Below are 18,721 nucleotides of genomic sequence, written 5' to 3'. Positions count from 1 at the left end.
CGTCGTCACCGCCTATTGGCCCGTGCGCGGAGGTACTGTAGATACTCAACACGATAACAGATACAATCAATCAATCCGCTTCCTCACTATAGTATTTGCAGCTGCAAGTTGATTCACCACGTGCACCTTTATCGTGCCAACAGATGCGGTTCAGTTAGTACAGAGGATGCTTGGTAGTTTATTGTTATTAGTTAGGTAAAATACAATTATAGTCATGGTGGAAATCTACAAAAAATACACGAGTATCCGTTGTGTAGCCGTTGTTAAATGTGTAAGCAGTGGTAGGCCATGTCTCGTCGTTATAATGGTGATGCTATGAGCTGGATATGTCGATGTCATCGAAGACCGATTTCCGAGCTTTCATTTGAAAAAGTTAAAACAGGTACTATGAAGTAGAAAAATAAAACAGTCAGAAATTGAGTCTCCTTGCCTCTACGAAACACCGTGAGCGCATTCTCGATTTTTATTTTCTATGAAAGCACGATAGAGAAGTAACACCCGCCAAGGAAGGTCACGTGCCAAAGTCGCGCCGCGTTCCCTAGGGTCATCGCGCCCCCAAGACGGCTGTCAACAAACAGGCATCCGCTACTCACACGACCACAGACATTCTATTTTCTCTGTTACTCAGAAGACTGAAAGAGAGAAAAAAAAAAGTGGAAAACTCCCAAAAATGCCAGCCGCCGAACAAACCTCAGCAGACGCCCGTAGAAAGGCTGCTCGAGAAGTCATCGATATTCTTCACGAAATTGCAACATTGCTGGTAAGTATGCAAGCACACCCCTCCCCGCTCCTCCCCAATCTAAAAAGGCCCCCCGCCCAACAACTAAAACTCTCGGCTTTAGAACACGCATCTCGATCGGCAGCAACTATCATATTGCGTGTCATTGATTGAAAATGGCGCGAACCCAGAGGCTTTGGCGGTACGTTTAGCAAACAAGATCCCCGTGACTTTTTTTCCATCCCACTGCGGCACAGTAACAACCCTCGCGCGCGGCTCCGCATTGTCCGCCGTTGGGTAATTTTCTATTATAGTCTACGTTACACGGCATTTACTGCCGGCCAACTCCCAAAAAAAGAAGAAGAGAGATGGAGAGATGTGGTTGGTTGGATCTGGCTAACTCGCGGACCGACAGAAAGTGATACTGCAGCTGCGCGAAGAGTATCCTACGAGTTCGGTAGATGGAGATACAGAGGCGGGTGCAGCACCTGCGCGCTGAATTGGGAAAGCCCGAAATACTACATCCTCAAATAGGCGTCCGGGAGTGTTTTTTTTGTGTGTATGAAACTACAACCGTTGGTTTTTCTTTGTAACAAAGCTTTTCACACAAAAGTTATTGCGAGCAGCCGCGTCATTGCGAGATTAGGTTGCTAAAGAGCCAGCTGACGCGGCGAGGGAGCGTATGAGAGAGAGAGAAGGAGGGGTGGTTGGGGGGAAGGGAAACAAACAATCGGGGTGATCACCTCACGCCTAAGAAAAAACGTTATCAGTTGGTCGTTGCATCTAGAACGGCCTGACTTTACTTCCCTCTCCAACATTAAAAAAAAAGCGCCCAGTATCTTGGTTCTCCTCCCCTCCCTCCCGAATCTATGGCCTGACTTGGCCTGCATTATTCCCTGGGGGGGGGGTGGGGGGTGCAAAAACAAAACAAGACAAGGGAAACCGGGAAAGCGCTAATATCCTAGGGGAGGGGCCGAGGGGGGGAGGGGGGGGAATGGAGGGGTAAAAGGTAAAATGGGTATGCGACGTAACCGCGGGGTAAAAAAAAAGAATAAGGGCGGGTTGCCAACGAACCAGAGAGAGTTAATGGTACCGTTGGGGCCGGTTAGTTTGTATCAAAGGCTTATGCACGGTTATCAGTACGCATTTGCAGGGTGTAGTTTGCGTCTTACAGGGCTTGGGAGGGAGTAGGGGAAGCGTGTTGAGATAGGAATTCACCGGGTAGCAATCACACCGGATTTGCCAAGTGCATGTGAGTTGGTGTGTTGGTGTGTGGCAGATAGAATGTACGGATCAATGCGCGATGTATCCTGACTCAAAGTGGCGTACATAGACAGTACACCAACAAGTCACCAGGTCCACGGAGATGGCCGTCTTTTATGCAACTAAATCGTAGGACACCCCATCATCGAACGAGTCGACTAGATAAAGCATAGTATGTCACCATCTATACTACTCGGTTGTTATAGTTATGAACTAGGTAAAAGATGGACAGATGCTTGATAACGTATCTTGATTAGGAGCGCAAATAGTTGCTAAACTAAATGTCATAGTAGATGGCTGAGAATAGCGATTGTATGGTGGGTATCATCGATCAACGAGAGGAATGTGTGTGGGGTATCTTCCGAGACAGCAAACTTGCTGCAGCGACAAACAATGAAAGCCCGAAAAAAAACTCCTGCTGCTGTGTCCTTAAGATAGAAGTTGCAGTAAAGGAAAAATAAATAAATAGAAAACAGAATCTTCTATCTGCTTCCCCAGGTAGGGGAGCTCTGACGCTGGCGAAAGTTGCCCTTTGCGTCTGCGACTTTTTGCAGGGCCTTTTCGGCCTTGGCCTCTTGCTTGTTGATGAATCCGTTGAAGATGAGAGGCAGGATGCGCTTAGAGTCTAGTGGTCATTGTTAGCAACCTGATCGAGAGGAGTGTATCGTAGCGATAAAACTTACTGGCATGGTCGGGATCGAAAAGAATGCCATCTGCGCCCCTCTCGCCCGCAACCCTGACTGCCTCTTCCAAAAGACCCTCACCAACACCTTTGCCGCGGTACTTGAGCTTGACGGTCCAAGCGCGCACAACGGCCTTGCCCCTCCTTCTCCTGCCACGCTTCTTTGCGGCATCGTTGTCTGCCCAACCCAAGACTAAAGAGCCAATGACGTCTTCGCCCCACTTGACCACAATCAACCTGTCATCACCGAGCCAGTCCATGTTGATGTCCTCTGCCAGGCTAATGTAGCCGCCAGTCATCCAGCGAATGAAGATTAGGAAAGTCATACTGATGCCGCCAATGGTGGTGACGAGCATCAACTTGTCCTCGTACCACCGGAGCATGTACTGTGCTGCAATGGCCACGGCGACAAAGTAGGCGGCTAGCGAGATAGGGTGGAACATCATCATCTTGCTGGCGACCTGGCGCTGTTGTGCAACCGAGTCGGCGACTAGGCGCAGGCCCTCAATACGGTCATCTTCGGTTTCAGCCGTGTAGGTGGAAAGTTGGGGCAGCTCGTCGGCAGTTGCCTTTTCTGGTGCACTCGCTTCGGTCGACGACATGACGTGCGATTCAGCGGTAGATACGTAGGGGTTGTACGGGGCGGTGGATGTTGAGTAGGATAGTGAGGTTGGAGGCACTGGTTGGATAAAGGTGTTTAGACGGAAATTTGTTGGCGTGGGTAGTGGTGAAGGGAGGTCTGGGTCGATTCTGAGATTGGCGCTCAATGAAGTGAGGAAAGCTGTTGTTGGCTGTTAGTACATAGACACTCCACCCACCACGTCAAATCCAGAATTGAGAATCCCAACCTACCTGCACTTGTTCTGAATCCCGGTAGCGACGGTATGGCTGGAATTGCCTTTTCAATTCCCGCGTAGTGGTTTACAACAACAGTCTCTTGTCCGATGAATTGTTGCCGTGGAAACGCATGGGGACCTGGCGGAACCTTGAGATGGGTGGGAGGGAGTTGGCGGCGCATTTTTCAGTCTTTATATAAACACGGGATCTAGAATATTTTTTTCTCCTGTCTAGACGATTACGCCGGATGACATGTAGGACTAGTCGGCAAGGGCGTTATGCTGAGAGAGGAATGGGAGGAAAGTAAAGGGACCAGCCAGGAATAGGAAGTAGGGCACGTGGGGTGGATGTGTGCCGCACAGGATTAAGTCGAGAGCAAGAAAACTATAGCGACGAGGGAAAAAAAGATCTAGAATTGTTTAGTCCAGCAGACGGGCACGTCAGGGAAGAGAAAAAAAGCCCAAACACAGAGTGGGAACTTGAGCGTTAAAGTATGGGGCGTGGCAGCCAAGACGACGAGAACGAAGAAAGGCGTTTTGCGCTTAAGCTGGCGCGGACGGACAGGGAAAAAATGGGTGGACGATAGGCATCGGGGGCACGGGCCCTGTGATGGCGCGGAGTCGAGCGAAGGGAAGGAAGGAGCCTGGCCGCTGATCTGAACAGGCCCACGCTGCTCAAACCCCGGCCCTGGTCTGCTATGCTTCAGCTGCTGCACTCACACGCCCGTCGCCCCTCTGATTGGAGCCGCCGCACACACAGAGATAACCACCCACCACTCACCACTCCATCTGCATTCCATCTTCAGCGTGTTGGGCACGCGGGTTGGCTGCGCGGCGGAGCGGCGTCTTTCTTTGTTGGTTTTTGATGGAGGTGCAGTCAGTCCAACCACTCACTCCACTACTTACCCACCTACACTACACTACTCCGCCCAACGGCCACGCCTCGGTACCATTCTGCCTTTGTTGCTTACTTATGCCCTCTCTTACTTCTTACTACGATTACTACTATACAGGCGGCCGGGCAACAGAGAGTGCAAAACTGCCTAGTGCGTTTGCAAGATACCACCGTCGCTGCATCCGGCACTTGTACATGCCTTGGCTCTCTCGATCTGCGGCGTTTGACTGCGCATCAACGGCCCGTATGGGGGACGCCATCTGTCATGATGGCCGCCTGTCAATCTGCTGCAAAATTCCGTCATCAGACTCTCACCTTGAGCCATATCTATCCACTCATCATCATCATGACCATCGTCGTGGCTGTTCACGACGAGCAGAGAAAGGGTAAGCGCAAGCGAGCTTTAACCTGCGATGCCTCGCTGCCATTGCTCCCCCGGCCAACCATTCCCCATCCAGCCGCGGTACAGACCACTCTGCATTAATCTCAAACCCATCCTTCGCGACAGAATCCCCCCAAACGTAGCCTGGGCAAACGAACATGAAACGAACTACCCTGCTGCTTGCGCAGCCTTTGGTTTGGCCGCGGTGCCACCCTCTGCCATGGCCTGCTAACCCCTCCATTGCGCTGCGCTCAAAGTTGATTACACGCCGAGACCCACCACCATTGCGTGTTCCAGCTGCTGAACGCCTAATGGTCCTTTGACTATCATGTACAACGGGATTACCGCCGTGAACACGACCGGGCGCCTGGCTGAGTTGCCAATGTTCTGGGAACTTTCTTACTGTGTACGTAGTACATACGTACATACTTGGATAATGCGTCTTAACCTAGCTTGCAGTACCCGACCACACCCGTAGGTCGCACGCGCAAATGGCGGTAAACAAGATGCAAATAGCATGAAAAGCAAGAAATAAACACAATAAGAAAAATAGACTACAAACACGGTCTCTGCTTCATCACGAGCCCTCCCTCGGCCCCGCTACTGCAAAACATTCCAGCAATAGTCTGGCCATTTTCTGCATCCGCATCTCTTCGCCTCTTATTCTCCACACACGGCGTCACGCATTGGATAGTCACTGCCACTCATGGTCATACCTTAGCGAGTAACCAATGGACCCTGGCCTACCTTTTGGCCTCAGCACCAACCACAGGGCATACAATCGCCCATCTGACGTGTGTCGCATCCCCACACTGCCATCAAGCTTCGTAAAGCGATCCACCGTGGACGGCGAAACAGACACCCACACCCTTGCACGCGGTGGGAGAGACACCAAGTGCAGAAGTGTGCGCAAACCAAGGACCAATGCCCTCTCTGACCGCTAAGCCCTCTTAGCCTGGAATCCCACAGGCATGCCAATGCGGTGTTGCGCCCCCACATACATTATCCACACGTACTTTACTTACTAGCACGAGTTATTCCATTCCAGTTAAACTTGCTCATCTAAACCCCCTCCTCCTCAAACAAGCTTGTTTCGAACCGAATCGAATATGCTTCATCTTTTTCCCTTCCCCCAGCGCGCTCCGGCATCGATCTGACACTTACCAAATCTAACTAACCCGCGCGCTGGGGACACACAGACAATGACACCCCCAGAGTCAGCAAAACGCCAGGCGCGCGCACAACAGGCGCCCCGGACCTTGTTTAGTTCTGACCATCTTTTTTTGTTTTTTGTTTTTGAGATCTTTTCTTTTACGTTGCTTTTGCCGTTGTAAATAATATATATTACATATTACCTTTTGCTCATCATGCGTGCTTACGTGTGGGTGTGGGGAGAGAGACAGCTACTCCTAGGGATGTGACAGGACGGGGTAACATGAGTACGTACAGGCGCGGGTTACGAAACCAGCTACCTTGGCGAAGACCCTAAAAAAGCGTGATCAAGAAATGTTTCGTGTTTCAGCGCTTCCTCCTCGCTTGGTACTGCCACCCGCATTAGGCCACTCCCTATCCTCTCTCTCTCTCTCTCTTTTCTCCTTTACCCTTTTGTCTTCCTGCTCCTCTCTCCTCCCTCCTTCCGGCTTTCCCTCTTGACACGCCCGTGTTTGTCTAGGGAGGGGTTTAGAGGACATGGGCGGGGCAACCAAAAAAAAGCCCAACGAACTAGTAAGGGTGTGTAAACAATCATACATGGTTTCTACATGGCCATTTAGTCACGTAAAGAAAAAAAGTCCCACGAACACATAGATTGCGCGTTTTCTGTCTCTCTCTCTCTCATCGTCATCATCATCGTTGTTGTTATTGTTCTTGCTGACGAGATACATTCTCGATTGTGACACGGGAAGTCTTGTTTTTTTTTGCTTCAAATTCTTTGTTCGGCTTTACATCGCCGTGGCATTTCTTGCGTGAGATGCCCCTTCCTTCCCTTCCACCGCCTTGCCTTTCTGCCGCGCCCCACGGGTTTTGCATAGACGGACAACGAAGGGGGCTCACGTGTACATGAGCCCCCCCCCCAACCCATACATGTCATGCGGATAAACTAGCTGGTTAGTTTACCTGCCACTGCTATCATCATGCATAAGAGAGTAACCTTGGTCATTTCAATACTTTTTTATTATCATCCTATATCCCCTTCTTCCCTATGACTCTCTTGCTTTCTCTTTCAAACTCTACACTCCCTCCCCCCCTTCCCCTTCCCCTCTTCCATTTGTATCAAATATATTTATATATCGCTCTCTTTACTGTCGTAACGTCTAAAAATTTGCTAAGAAAAGGAAAAAAGGGAATACCCTGCGCGCATACACGCAGTCGAAGAAAAACAGGACAAGGAGCCTCCTCTCTAGTTCGGGCATGGGAATATCTGGCATCATGCAAACAACAACAACAACAACCTTTGCTCAAACACCCACCTGCTAATCATCCAAAAAATACCTCAATATTAACCGTCCTCGCCACCTATCTACCAGTCCCTCTCTCCACGAGCTATCACCTCTGCTCTTACTTTACTTCTTCTGCTGTTGTTGTGTATTGGGAGCAGAAGAGCCTCCGGCTCCAGGCTCGAGTGTATGCTCATGGTTTCCAGCTCGTATTATCCTGCCGCCCTCTTCTTGCGAGCACACCTCACTGTTGATGACCCACTTGTCTTCGAGTATCTCATCCAGTGTCGCTCGTTTCTTGGGGTCGACTTCCAGCATGCGGCCTATGATGTGTCTGCTCTCCCTAGGTAACAAACGCAGGAGACGCCAAGGACCTTTGATCACCTGCGGCGGCTGCTGGCCGTTCGATGACGTCGATGCGCGCGGCTCAGTCGAAGGGTGTTCCGAGGATTGATGCCGAGTGGTAGACTCAGAGCCGGGCCCAGATTGCCGGCGTTCGTCACGTGCAGTACTCTCAAGATCCGTAGCTGACTTGGAGGGCCCGGTGATCGACCTTGGCCCGTCGTTGGGGGGTGAGACAAAGAGTTTGTACGAGTTGTCGGATATCCGTGGCGCTTTCCATGGGAATCGGCGTAATGTCATGCAACAGAACATGATAGCAAGTGACCAGATATCGGTAGGTTGTGGGTCGTACTTGGACAGATCATACACTTCAGGTGCAAGGTAAGGATCTGAGCCGACAATACCTGAAAACAAGTTAGAAACGCTGCTGGTATAACGTCTGGTGCTACGTACCACTGGCGAGAACGATTTCGTCTTCAAATGGGTATTTGAAGACGGCAGCACTGCCAAAATCAATAATCTTCATGATTCCGTGTTCGTTGACAACGACGTTGTCAAGCTTCAAATCACGGTGAGCCAAGCCCATGCTATGGAGATATGTGACTCCATTAAGAATCTGCAGTGTGGCACAAGCAACCTCTTCGCGACTCATCTTTCCAGTCATTACTATTGCGAAAAGATCAAAGGGTGCGTATTCCATGACGACGAAATAGCTTCCTTTTTCATTCACCAAGTCCATGGTCTCGATAATGTTTCCATGGTGGAGTGTTGATCCTATGCAGAACTCGGCAGTAACCTTTTTGTTGTAATCTTTTTCGGATTCGTATGAATGACGGTTACGGAACTGCTTGACGGCGAACGTTGTGCCATCGCTACTTCGCTTCATAAGCCGAACCGAGCCACCAGCACCGGATCCCAGCACTTTTCCAAACTTTCCGTACTTGCTCTGCAGGCCGTGGTCATCCGCAAAGGGGACATGTATCGATCCGTTTGTTATGGGTGGTGTCATGGTACCGGATTTGGTGGACTTGATCTTCTGACTCCGAATCGATGGTGCAGGAGACTTTCCACGCTTCTCCTTGTCCTTGTCCTTGTCCTTATTCTTGTGTCCAATCTTGAAGAAGCGTTTGAGTTCAGCCATTGATCCATGGTGTTTGCCGGTCGGCGACTTGACATCTTCTGCATCGGAGCCGTGGCCCTTGATGGACCTCTTTCCGAATATACTCGACCGCTTGCTGTCTTCCCTATCAGAATCAGTGCCCTTGGAGCGTGGCAATTGATAAACTGATGATGCTGCTGAACTGCGTCCGTCACGTCCACCGTAGATGTAGCGGGCTTCTAGTGAGTCGAGGTTTCTCGCTTGTGCTGCGCGTTTGGAGCGGGTGTAGGTATCTTCCTTCTCTCCTTGTGGTGTATATGGCCGGCTACCAGGTGCCGGAGAGGATGCGCCTGGCGTGCGATCACCACCAGAATCAGCAGGACTAGCGTCCCGGGAAGTCGGATTGGAATCACCGGTAGGGCCTATAGCAAATACTGGATTGCGTTTTGGATGGGGTTGAACGACGGCGGGCAAGTCTGAGGATGGTCGTGGGGACTGTGGTGCGGTTCTTGGCGATCCGGGAACTACCAACGAAGACTGGCTCTCATTCGGGCTCTGGAGAGACGAATCCATGGAGGTTGGTGGAGGCTCATGGGGAGGTGAGATTTGCGGCGTCATGAGGGCGGGGTCGCTTGGATGTTTGTTGTGTCCTGGGCCGGCTGCTTTTTCATCCCGGGACGATGTTCCTGCAGGTGTCAATGGTGGAGAATGCATGGCGGAGGCAGGTGAAGAGGGTATGGAAGAGCGATGTGCGGAGTGTCCTGAAATTGTTCGCGAGGCTGGGCTGGGTGAAGGTGCCTGTGGAGTGTTAGCTGGATGGGCGCTAGTTGCGGCATGTCATGGTCGAGAGTTTGCTTACGCGGGAGGGTGGAAGCGAGACAGGCTCGAATGAGAAGTTCTCCATGCGCTTTGCCTGCATGCGAGACTTTTGGAGCGTGGACGACAGGTTGCGTAGCTCTTCTTCGGCCTGGGGGCTCAATGGGCCATGCTGGGGCGCTTTGGCGGGGCTAGTGAGGTCGGCAACATCTCGCACGGCCTGGGCGGGCTCAATTTCCTCGTGAACCTCGCTGAAGCGGACAGACTGGGCGGGGGGAGTAGACGTCATGATGAGTGATGAGGGACAGAAGAGAGTTCTGTCAGAAAAGGGCAGCTAAGTTAGTCTAGGCCATGACGGAAAGCGCGAACGCATAGGACGGAGAGATTGCGCTTACATGGGGTAAGGAGGGCGACTCTGCGATGGAAGCTCGCTCGTCGGTCGCTACCAAAGTCCGTCAAGCGAGGGCGGTGGTGCGTTGGATGGGCCGGACAAGGGAAGCGGAGGAGGAGGAACAGGTGGGCTGGTCGTGTGCCTGGCTACAGAGCATCGAGGTTCGTCATGGGCAGCTAGGATAAGTGGATGCAGATGGAGCCCCGCGCTAGTCGTCGAGTGCGCAGCGCCAATTCGTCCGCAGTGGTGCGGGAAGCTCGGAGTCAGCACAGGCAGACAAGAGGAAGGCCGGGGTCGTGGCCGTGGTTGTTGTTGTGGTGTTGATGGTGCTGGGCGGTAGTATCAGCCTGTCTATGTAAAGTAGATGCAATGCAGTGGCTGGGCGGCAGAAAAGCGGCGAGAAATGATCTTCAGAGGGGTTGTGGATAGCACCTGGCGCGGCTTGCCCCATCCGTCCAGCGTCTACGAAGGAACATCGGGAGGCTGCGGCTAAGCCTCGACTCTTTGCATTTGCCATCCACCCATTCTGCACCCACCGCCTCTGCTGGCTCCAGTCCATGATTAGCCACTCTCGTGCAGGCACAAGTACCCAGCAGACACTCCCTCTCCTCTCCCTCTCCCCTGCTGCCGCACACATACTCAATCCTCTGCGACCTCCCGCCCCCCCACGACACATCAGCCTGCTCCACCCCGTTGGTCTCGACCTTGCACGCCCTGCCGTGTTCTTGTTCCCTTCGACATCTTAGCCTCCGGCCCTGTTGAACAAGTCTTTACAGAGATTTTCTTCCCTGTCGCCGCCCAATCAAGACTGAGCCTCGCACGCCCCGTTGCATAATAGTGCAGTGCATCGCCGTGGCCCAAAATGTTCAGTTGGGCAAAGTCAACGTGAGTGACGAGGGAGGCCTGGGGGTGCTGGCCTGGGTGCTGCACTGCACTCGAGTACGCCGACTGACGGATGCAGGCTAGCCGCGGTTGCCGGTACCCAGGAGCCCGAATACGGTCCTGAGGCCATCCAGCCCGTGGGCAAGAAGGGCGACGAGCCTGCCTACACCGAGCTGACCAAGGATCACCTCAAGTGGTCCACCCTCGACTACACCAATGTCGAGACACAGACCTTCTACATCTTCAGCGACGCCGGCCACCAGGGCTTCCTGCAGGTCATCTACAACAACATTGCGTGCGTTGGCCCCTTCTGTACACCCGCCTCGCTTCTGTGCTTACTCTGCATAGTGGCCTCCGTGTGACCGTGCAGTTCAACTGCAAGCTCTTCTTCCCTAACAACGAGAGGCCCTTCCTCTGGGCAAGCGACCCCGTCTACAACTACGGCTTCGACGAGAAGCAGCACTCCTTCTTCGCCGACGGCGTCTCCATTGAGCTCTCCGAGGATGGCACCCAGTACGCTATCAAGGCGGCCGTCCGAGAGGACTGCATGGTAGATGTAAAGTTCACCAGGACCGCGCCTGGATTTATGGGCGGAAAGGATGGCACCACCAATTACGGTACCAACCCCAAGGAGCCATGGGGGTCGATGCACCACCACTTCTGGCCCCGATGCAGCGTCGAGGGCGCCATTCACACCAAAGAGGGTCCAGTCGACGTCAAGGGCCGCGGCATGCTGAGCCATGCTCTCCAGGGAATGAAGCCCCACCATGCCGGTAAGCATCGTGCAGAATATATACATACCCCTTTACTAAACACACCTAGCTGCCCGGTGGAACTTTGTCAACTTCCAGTCCCCCTCATACTCCGCTATTCTCATGGAGTTCACAACCCCCGCCTCATACGCCTCGACAATCGTCCGAGTTGCCGGTATTGCCACCGACGGCAAGCTCCTCTTCGCAAACACCGAAGGCGACGTGAAGCACACCGAGACCAAGCAAGACGAGACTGGCTGGCAAGCGCCTACCGCAGCCAGCTACCACTGGGTCGGAAAGACGGAGGACGGAAAGGATGTCACCGCAGACATCGCGGGCCCCCTGGGTGAGATAATTGACCGCGTTGACGTCATGGCCGAGGTTCCGGGCTTTATCAAGACCATCGTTGCCAGTGCAGCAGGCACCAAGCCATATATCTACCAATATGCGCCCAAGATGACCATCAAGGTGAAGGTGGGCGATGAGGTTAAGGAGGAGGAAGGCACACTTTTCACTGAGGCCACCTTCATCTCGTAGCTGGGCTCTCCAGGCTTTGGATATGACGACCCTCAGCTATCCTTGATACCCACGTAGTAGTAATATATCAGGACTGGGACCTGGTTGTTTAATGAATAACGTTTGTCACGCTCAAGACGTCGCGTTGCATCATGTACTTTTGCTTTTATCTGACCTGCATATGAAGTTTGGCATCTAGCCTTTCCCCGCCTTGGCGAGCTTGTTTGCGGTACATCACAGCTTGCCCTGCATTCCCCGTCTCTGCGGCGTAGTGTGCAGCCTCGCTATCGATACCCCACACTCTGCTTCCATCTCACTTCCTCCCCTCACTATCTCTCTCACCTGATAGCGCGTCCCCCAACCAAACGCGTTGGACGCGCGTAGCCCTCTTATCAACCAGCACACCCCCCGCTCTCCATCGTTACACCCACTACCTTTCCTCTACCTACAACGATGTCCACTCAAAGGCCTAATCAGTTTAGCGCCATACCGCGCTACAATGGTGCTTCCTCAACACCCCGACCACAGCCACCGTCGTCGGCCACGCCATCAAGGGCTACTCAGCTCGGCCTAGGCCTCGGTCGGGGCGCCGGCGGTCTCGGGAAAAGTGTCCTTGGACGTCCCAAAGGACCCATGAAACGTCACATGTATGTCGAATACCTAGCCTTTCTCGCTAGGTAAACTACAATGTGTAACGTGTGCGCATGAACTAACAAACTGGAACCTGCACAGGAAGATTCAGAGAGATAGTATTCATGGCATTACCAAGGGCGATATTAGGTACATATTGTTCGTTCTTTGTTTTTTTTTTAGAAGTATGCTTTTAGGTGGGTGATATAAGGGAATTTACTAACGATAGCTACGATAGACGACTAGCGCGTCGTGGTGGCATTAAGCGTATCTCTGCTATAGTGTACTCTGATATTCGTCAGGCCCTGCGGGAGCGGTTGGCACGGGTATGTGTGCTTTTTGCTTTTAACGACACGCAATCTTTTTTTAATGCATATATCATTTGCTAATGATAGATGATTAGATTCTAAAAGATATTTGCGCTATTATTGATAGCAGTGGCAGGCAGACGGTGGCGGTTACTGATGTTGTGTTTGCGCTGCAACGGGTATGTTTTCTTTTGTTCTTTTCTTGAGTAGGGACATGGGAAGAGTCTAGAGAGAAACGAGGAAATACTAACGATGGTGATTAGCTTGGGAATCCGATTTATGGCTTTGAGCCGTCGTTCCTTCGTCAACGGTAGATTTTTGTGTATCATGATCAAGGTACGCTGTAAGGAGAGCTAGATGCGATACCCACGGCAGATATCGGCGTTTTGTAGGCGTTTGGACGGATCCCGCTAGTTTGTTGGATTATTCGGATTCCAAAGGAGGGAAAAGGGTTCTTTTACTAAAATAAAGCTGGCCATTATCCTGTCGCAGCTAGCAATAATGGATGGAATTCCTAGCGCCAAAAGAAGAATAGGTTAAGAGCCTACAGACGAGCATTTCATTTCATGACTACCACCTCCTAACCGCCTTCTTCGCCTCTTCCATCCTCGTATTCCACTCATTTGCACTCTCCTGGTCCCCCCATCTATTCATATACCATCTATCCAACGCCTCCAAAAACCTCACCCCTTCACCCTTCATCCCCGCCGACACCCTCCGATTCCTCCTCCATGCCTTATCCACACACGTCATACCAACCACACACCCATGGTGCCTCAAAAACTGCCTGAGCACCACCTCATCCAGGAAATCCGGGATACCAAACGGATTCGCAAACGGGCTCTGCTCAAACGCATAATTGCATTTAACCTCGCCCTTTAGCTGCAGCGCCCCCCACCACCGCCACCACTCGGCCAGCCGACAAAACACGACAAAATGCATCTTGTGCGCCTCGCCGTGTACCGTGTAGATATTGCCAAAGGGCTGGCACGCGCGCCAGTGATGCTCCATATCTGCATCTAACAGCCATCCCTTGGGCGGATACGTAAACGTGCTTTTCACAGCGGGGATAACGTTGATTTCCAGGCCCCGATGATTCCTGGGGAGCAATGCGCGGTGCTGGGGTACTAGGTCCTCGAGCCAGCGCGTTACGGGCGAGAAGTCGAGGTTGCGGACGGTGAAGTGGAAGGTTGTGGCTGTGTAGTAGGTGTATGCTGCTTCGATTCTTATTGCTCGGCTGATGTGCAGGAGGGATGGGGGTGCTTGGTGCTTGGGCTTGCTTAGGGAGGAGGGCCATGAAGGTGAGATGTAGTGGGTTGAGGGGAGGATGTAGGTGTAGATTTGGGTGCGGAGTTCCGAGGGGAGAAGAGATAGGAAACAAAGCTTTGATGGGTCTTTTGGGGTGATGTGGTAGAGGTCGCGTTTGTAAGTTATGGTGTCTTTTTGGTGGGATGTGAGCGTCGAGGGGCGTTTGAGGACCTTCTTCTTTTCCTGGGATGTTGGAGTGGAGTTGTCGGCTTTGCTTAGTCTGGCTGGTGTCTTTGGACTCGACAGTATTGTAAGTTTGTTTTGTCCACGCGATTCTGTCAACTTCCTGGGGCTAGGTGATGGAGTTGCTTTTACCACCTCTGGGTCCCGGATCGTTCTTGATGACTTTGGGCTGGCTTTTGAGATGGACGAGGCCGTGGCGCGTGCGTATGATGGGGGTGCCATGTTCAACACACAATAACTCTTAGAATGATAATATCACCTGTGAGTCGCCAGGATTCTCGAAATAAAGAACAATATATTCCGCCCAGATGACTTGCAATCCGCGTGTCTGCTCGAGCATGTCACTGTGGCGAAAGAGGTTGGTGATTAATCATGGGAGAAACTCATGAGGGTAATTTGAAATGCTATTCTTTCACTAGTGTTTAAATTCTCTTTGTGCGATCGAAGACTGGATACAGGCCATGAAGATGGTTGCAAGGAGAGAGGCGTTGCGTCCAGAGAGGGTAGTACGTAGGCTGGCACGTGAGCGCGCGAAAGTGGGGCGTTGCACGTATCGCGCCTTCCATCTCGTATGTCTTACTTGCGCCATCATCATTACCACCTCCACAAGATACGTCTCTCTCTTCCTGTCAGCTCGCAAGCATGGCGGACGAAATGGACACTTCGCAATCGTCGCCACGTGGAACTAAACGCAAAGGCGATGATAGCCTTTCACTTCCTGCGCCACGCAGGATCAAGGCACTTTCGCAAGATGTCGTCAACAAGATTGCTGCCGGAGAAATCATCGTCGCGCCTATGCATGCGTTGAAAGAACTGATTGAAAATGCTGTGGATGCGGGATCGACCGCACTGGAAATCTTAGTGAAAGACGGTGGTCTCAAGCTTCTGCAGATTACCGACAACGGACATGGGATTGACGTATGTTTGACTTGTCACAACAACATCGCATTCTAACTATCCCAGAAAGAAGATTTAACAATCTTGTGCGAGCGCTTTACTACCTCCAAGTTGAAGGCTTTTGAAGATCTAACCTCAATCGGCACATATGGCTTCCGTGGCGAGGCGCTGGCGAGTATCAGCCACATTGCCCATCTCAAAGTCACTACGAGGACGAAAGAGTCAAGTTGTGCGTGGGAAGCTCATTTCGCAGACGGCAAGCTCACCAGTCCAAAACCGGGACAGAGCGCAGAACCAAGGCCCAAAGCAGGACGGCAAGGTACCACCATTACGGTATGTCAAAACAGAAACAGATTTGGGCGATGGAACTCATGTGATGCTAGGTTGAAGATTTGTTCTACAATGTCCCCTCTCGACGTCGGGCCTTTCGTTCAGCTAGTGAAGAGTATGCAAAGATACTCGACCTCGTTGGACGCTATGCCGTGCATTGCCAAGGAGTCGCCTTTTCGTGCAAAAAGGCAAATGAAACCTCTGGAAACAGCGTGACAGTACCTGCATCTGCTACAGTAAAAGACCGTATACGTCAAATCCATGGTATTAGTGCTGCCAACGAGCTAGTGGCCTTGAACGTTAAAGATGATCGCTGGGGTTTCAAGTGCGACGGCTGGATCAGCAATGCAAACTACAGCGTGAAGAAGACGCAGATGTTGCTTTTCATAAATCACCGTTCAGTTGATTCTCAAGTGATCAAGAAGGGCGTTGAGCAGACATATGCAATGTTTCTACCGAAAGGAGGGCATCCATTCTTCTACCTCAGTCTCGAGATTGAGCCACAACGAGTTGATGTTAACGTACATCCTACAAAGCAGGAGGTACATTTCCTGAACGAAGACGAGATCATCGCTATGATATGCGATTCGATCCGCGATAGTCTCAGCAAGGTCGACACCAGCCGGTCCTTCGCAACACAATCACTACTGGCGAATCCTAAAGTCCCACTCTCAACGCCCCTGAAACCGACTCTACCAATCACTCCTAGTAAGGGCGATGCATCAGATCGTAGTGCCTCAAGAGCACCACAGACATCGACCAGAAAACGAAACGAAAATAATCTAGTTCGAACAGACACTTCGATCCGCAAAATCACATCGATGCTGCAGCCCGAACGATCAGTAGACGATGTCTCAGACGAAGAGAGCGAGATGGAATACGACGTCACAGAAAGAACACCAGTAGCATGCCGTCTAACCTCCATCAAAGAACTGCGCGCAGAAGTACGCGACGCAATGCACACGGAACTCACCGATATCATCTCAACACACACATTTGTCGGCATTGTCGACGAGCAAAAACGCATTGCAGCCATCCAGGGTGGAGTCAAGTTATTTCTCATCGATTATGGGATGCTGTGCAACGAGCTTTTCTACCAGATTGGTCTAACAGACTTTGCTAATTACGGATACATACGGTTTGATCCGCCCTTATCGCTAGACGAGTTGCTCAAGATAGCAGCGCAGCAGGAAAAAAGTAACGCGGGCGACTCAGCAAGCGAAGTGGACTGGGATCAAGTCGTCGACGTAGTCAGAAAGCAGCTTATCAACAAGGCGGCGCTGCTGAGTGAATACTTTGCTATCGACATTACGCCACAGGGCGAGCTCTGTTCTATACCGCTTTTGTTGAAGGATTACACGCCGTGTATGGGCAAGCTTCCGCAGTTTCTGCTTCGTCTGGGCCCTCACGTCAATTGGGAGGAGGAGAAAGCGTGCTTTCAGACGCTGCTAAGGGAGTTGGCGTCGTTTTATGTACCAGAAAACCTGCCGTTTGTATCCGAGGCCGAGACTGATGGTAAAGAGGATAGCGACAAGAACGGAAAGGGTAAAGGTAAGGCACAAGAGGATGGGGACGAAGAGACTGCCGCGAGACGGAAGAACGTACTACAAGCTATCGAGTATACCATCTTTCCGGCATGCAAGGCACGGCTGGTAGGGACACGAGGGATGCTCAAGGGCGGGGTCATTGAAGTCGCAAACTTGAAGGGCCTGTATCGTGTGTTTGAGCGGTGCTAAAGTAGCAAGGCTCTGCTGGTACTACTGATATTCGTCATGATATTTTGGGGGTATCTAGTAAGTGGGCGACAAAGTAGAGCTAATGCCATTCGCCATACGCATCGGAATCCATTCACTTCAACTTTCTTAGGCCGCTGCAGCCTTTTCTTCTTCTTCGTCTTCGTCGGACTCGTCGGAGATTTCAACCAGGTCTTGGATACTGCGCCTGGACTTCTTTTTGCCTCCTTTGCCGCTCGTACTGATGGTATCGAGAAAACCGCTGTTGTCCATCTTGGCCTGTAGCTTGGGCGCGGATGCGACATCTTGGATGAATAGTCGCTCATGATATGATTCAAAGGCTCTCTCATCCTGCAAATACGTTAGTTGCTATGCGCAGCTGCCTTCCACCAGACTACCTACGTTTTCGTCAAAGTAATTCAGTTTTTGCCACTGCTCCTGGTTCGTCGCCTTCATAAAAGCTTGCGTCATCTCGGCAGCCGTGTCGCCACCAGTCTTTTTGACCTGAGCGAGGAAAGCTTTTGGCTCTGCAAGCTTTGCGCCCTCTTGTGACTCTTTTTCACGCCGGCGCTGAACAGCCTCTAGCTGGGCAGAGGCGTCGATGTGGTGAAATTGTGTTCGGAGTTGTACGAGACCGTCAATGCGTGTAAGGTGGAGTTCGTCTACCAAAAATTAGCGGAGGTTCGACGGCGCAATTCAGGTTGCGATAACTCACTGTCACGAAACGTGCCGAGCATGTAGCTAGGGCCCTTGCCATCCTCGTGCAGAATCTGGCCTCCAAAAGTCTGTGTATTGAGGACGTGCCCCTTCTCGTTGGCGTCCTCAAAGTGAGTCACATATTCTTCGATATTATCGTCATCATCGGCGGTAACCGGTGCGACGGGTGCTCCTTCGCCGGCAGCTCCAGGCCGGTTCGCACTGCGCGGCATGGTGCGCTCAAAACCAGAGGCGATACCAAAAGCCTTTTGCCCAAAACCCTTGGTCTTGCGCATGGCTTCGCCCCATCGCACACCAGCGAGGCGGTTGTAGTTGCGGTGGATGTTGATGGGCACGTCGACCTCGATAAAGCCAGAGTCTTTTTTTATGCGCAACTCGGTCGGCTGACTTTCAGTCGCCTTAGTGAAGGGCTGGTCCGGGGGGCGATTCAGGTACTGGAGGACATAGAGCTGCTGCTCAGCTACATCAGGCGTGATGTAGACATCGTACTCGGCTACAACTGGGTCGTCGTCTTCAACGTCCATGGCTGCTGGAATTCGCCCGTCAAGTTAGCAAGGCCGGCGCCTCTTGGTGTGTTTATAGGCAGAGGCTGGTCTTACGAGCCAT

General features: G+C 51.9%; 8 protein-coding genes across 8 annotated transcripts; 4 read left to right on the top strand and 4 right to left on the bottom strand.

The window, feature by feature from the left end:
- Positions 1-670: 670 nt before the first annotated feature.
- COCCADRAFT_107330 (uncharacterized protein) lies at positions 671-1,217 on the top strand (the record flags this gene model as incomplete). The annotated part of the gene is made up of 3 exons (XM_007718379.1): positions 671-760; positions 843-920; positions 1,134-1,217. 3 exons carry the CDS (start codon positions 671-673, stop codon positions 1,215-1,217), a joined length of 252 nt encoding a protein of 83 aa, XP_007716569.1.
- Positions 1,218-2,463: 1,246 nt separating this feature from the next.
- COCCADRAFT_107323 (uncharacterized protein) lies at positions 2,464-3,681 on the bottom strand (the record flags this gene model as incomplete). Its single annotated transcript, XM_007718378.1, has 3 exons — positions 2,464-2,606; positions 2,665-3,444; positions 3,516-3,681. 3 exons carry the CDS (start codon positions 3,679-3,681, stop codon positions 2,464-2,466), a joined length of 1,089 nt encoding a protein of 362 aa, XP_007716568.1.
- A 3,656-nt stretch (positions 3,682-7,337) lies between these two features.
- On the bottom strand, positions 7,338-9,757 carry COCCADRAFT_8617 (uncharacterized protein; the record flags this gene model as incomplete). Its single annotated transcript, XM_007718366.1, has 3 exons — positions 7,338-7,957; positions 8,007-9,450; positions 9,512-9,757. 3 exons carry the CDS (start codon positions 9,755-9,757, stop codon positions 7,338-7,340), a joined length of 2,310 nt encoding a protein of 769 aa, XP_007716556.1.
- A 964-nt stretch (positions 9,758-10,721) lies between these two features.
- COCCADRAFT_107317 (uncharacterized protein) lies at positions 10,722-12,030 on the top strand (the record flags this gene model as incomplete). Its single annotated transcript, XM_007718377.1, has 4 exons — positions 10,722-10,744; positions 10,821-11,036; positions 11,090-11,514; positions 11,564-12,030. 4 exons carry the CDS (start codon positions 10,722-10,724, stop codon positions 12,028-12,030), a joined length of 1,131 nt encoding a protein of 376 aa, XP_007716567.1.
- A 432-nt stretch (positions 12,031-12,462) lies between these two features.
- COCCADRAFT_40452 (uncharacterized protein) lies at positions 12,463-13,261 on the top strand (the record flags this gene model as incomplete). Its single annotated transcript, XM_007718376.1, has 5 exons — positions 12,463-12,656; positions 12,742-12,789; positions 12,878-12,965; positions 13,043-13,126; positions 13,211-13,261. 5 exons carry the CDS (start codon positions 12,463-12,465, stop codon positions 13,259-13,261), a joined length of 465 nt encoding a protein of 154 aa, XP_007716566.1.
- Positions 13,262-13,517: 256 nt separating this feature from the next.
- On the bottom strand, positions 13,518-14,660 carry COCCADRAFT_40451 (uncharacterized protein; the record flags this gene model as incomplete). Its single annotated transcript, XM_007718375.1, has 2 exons — positions 13,518-14,493; positions 14,602-14,660. 2 exons carry the CDS (start codon positions 14,658-14,660, stop codon positions 13,518-13,520), a joined length of 1,035 nt encoding a protein of 344 aa, XP_007716565.1.
- Positions 14,661-15,080: 420 nt separating this feature from the next.
- Positions 15,081-17,401, top strand: COCCADRAFT_8613 (uncharacterized protein; the record flags this gene model as incomplete). The annotated part of the gene is made up of 3 exons (XM_007718365.1): positions 15,081-15,356; positions 15,402-15,668; positions 15,719-17,401. 3 exons carry the CDS (start codon positions 15,081-15,083, stop codon positions 17,399-17,401), a joined length of 2,226 nt encoding a protein of 741 aa, XP_007716555.1.
- Positions 17,402-17,527: 126 nt separating this feature from the next.
- On the bottom strand, positions 17,528-18,639 carry COCCADRAFT_8612 (uncharacterized protein; the record flags this gene model as incomplete). Its single annotated transcript, XM_007718364.1, has 3 exons — positions 17,528-17,749; positions 17,801-18,060; positions 18,114-18,639. 3 exons carry the CDS (start codon positions 18,637-18,639, stop codon positions 17,528-17,530), a joined length of 1,008 nt encoding a protein of 335 aa, XP_007716554.1.
- Between the last annotated feature and the right edge of the window lie 82 nt (positions 18,640-18,721).

Source organism: Bipolaris zeicola (assembly GCF_000523435.1).
Source record: "Bipolaris zeicola 26-R-13 unplaced genomic scaffold scaffold_228, whole genome shotgun sequence".
Classification (NCBI taxonomy): Eukaryota; Fungi; Ascomycota; class Dothideomycetes; order Pleosporales; family Pleosporaceae; genus Bipolaris; species Bipolaris zeicola.
Note: the sequence above shows the minus strand (reverse complement) of the source record. Positions and strands in the feature narration are given on the sequence as shown.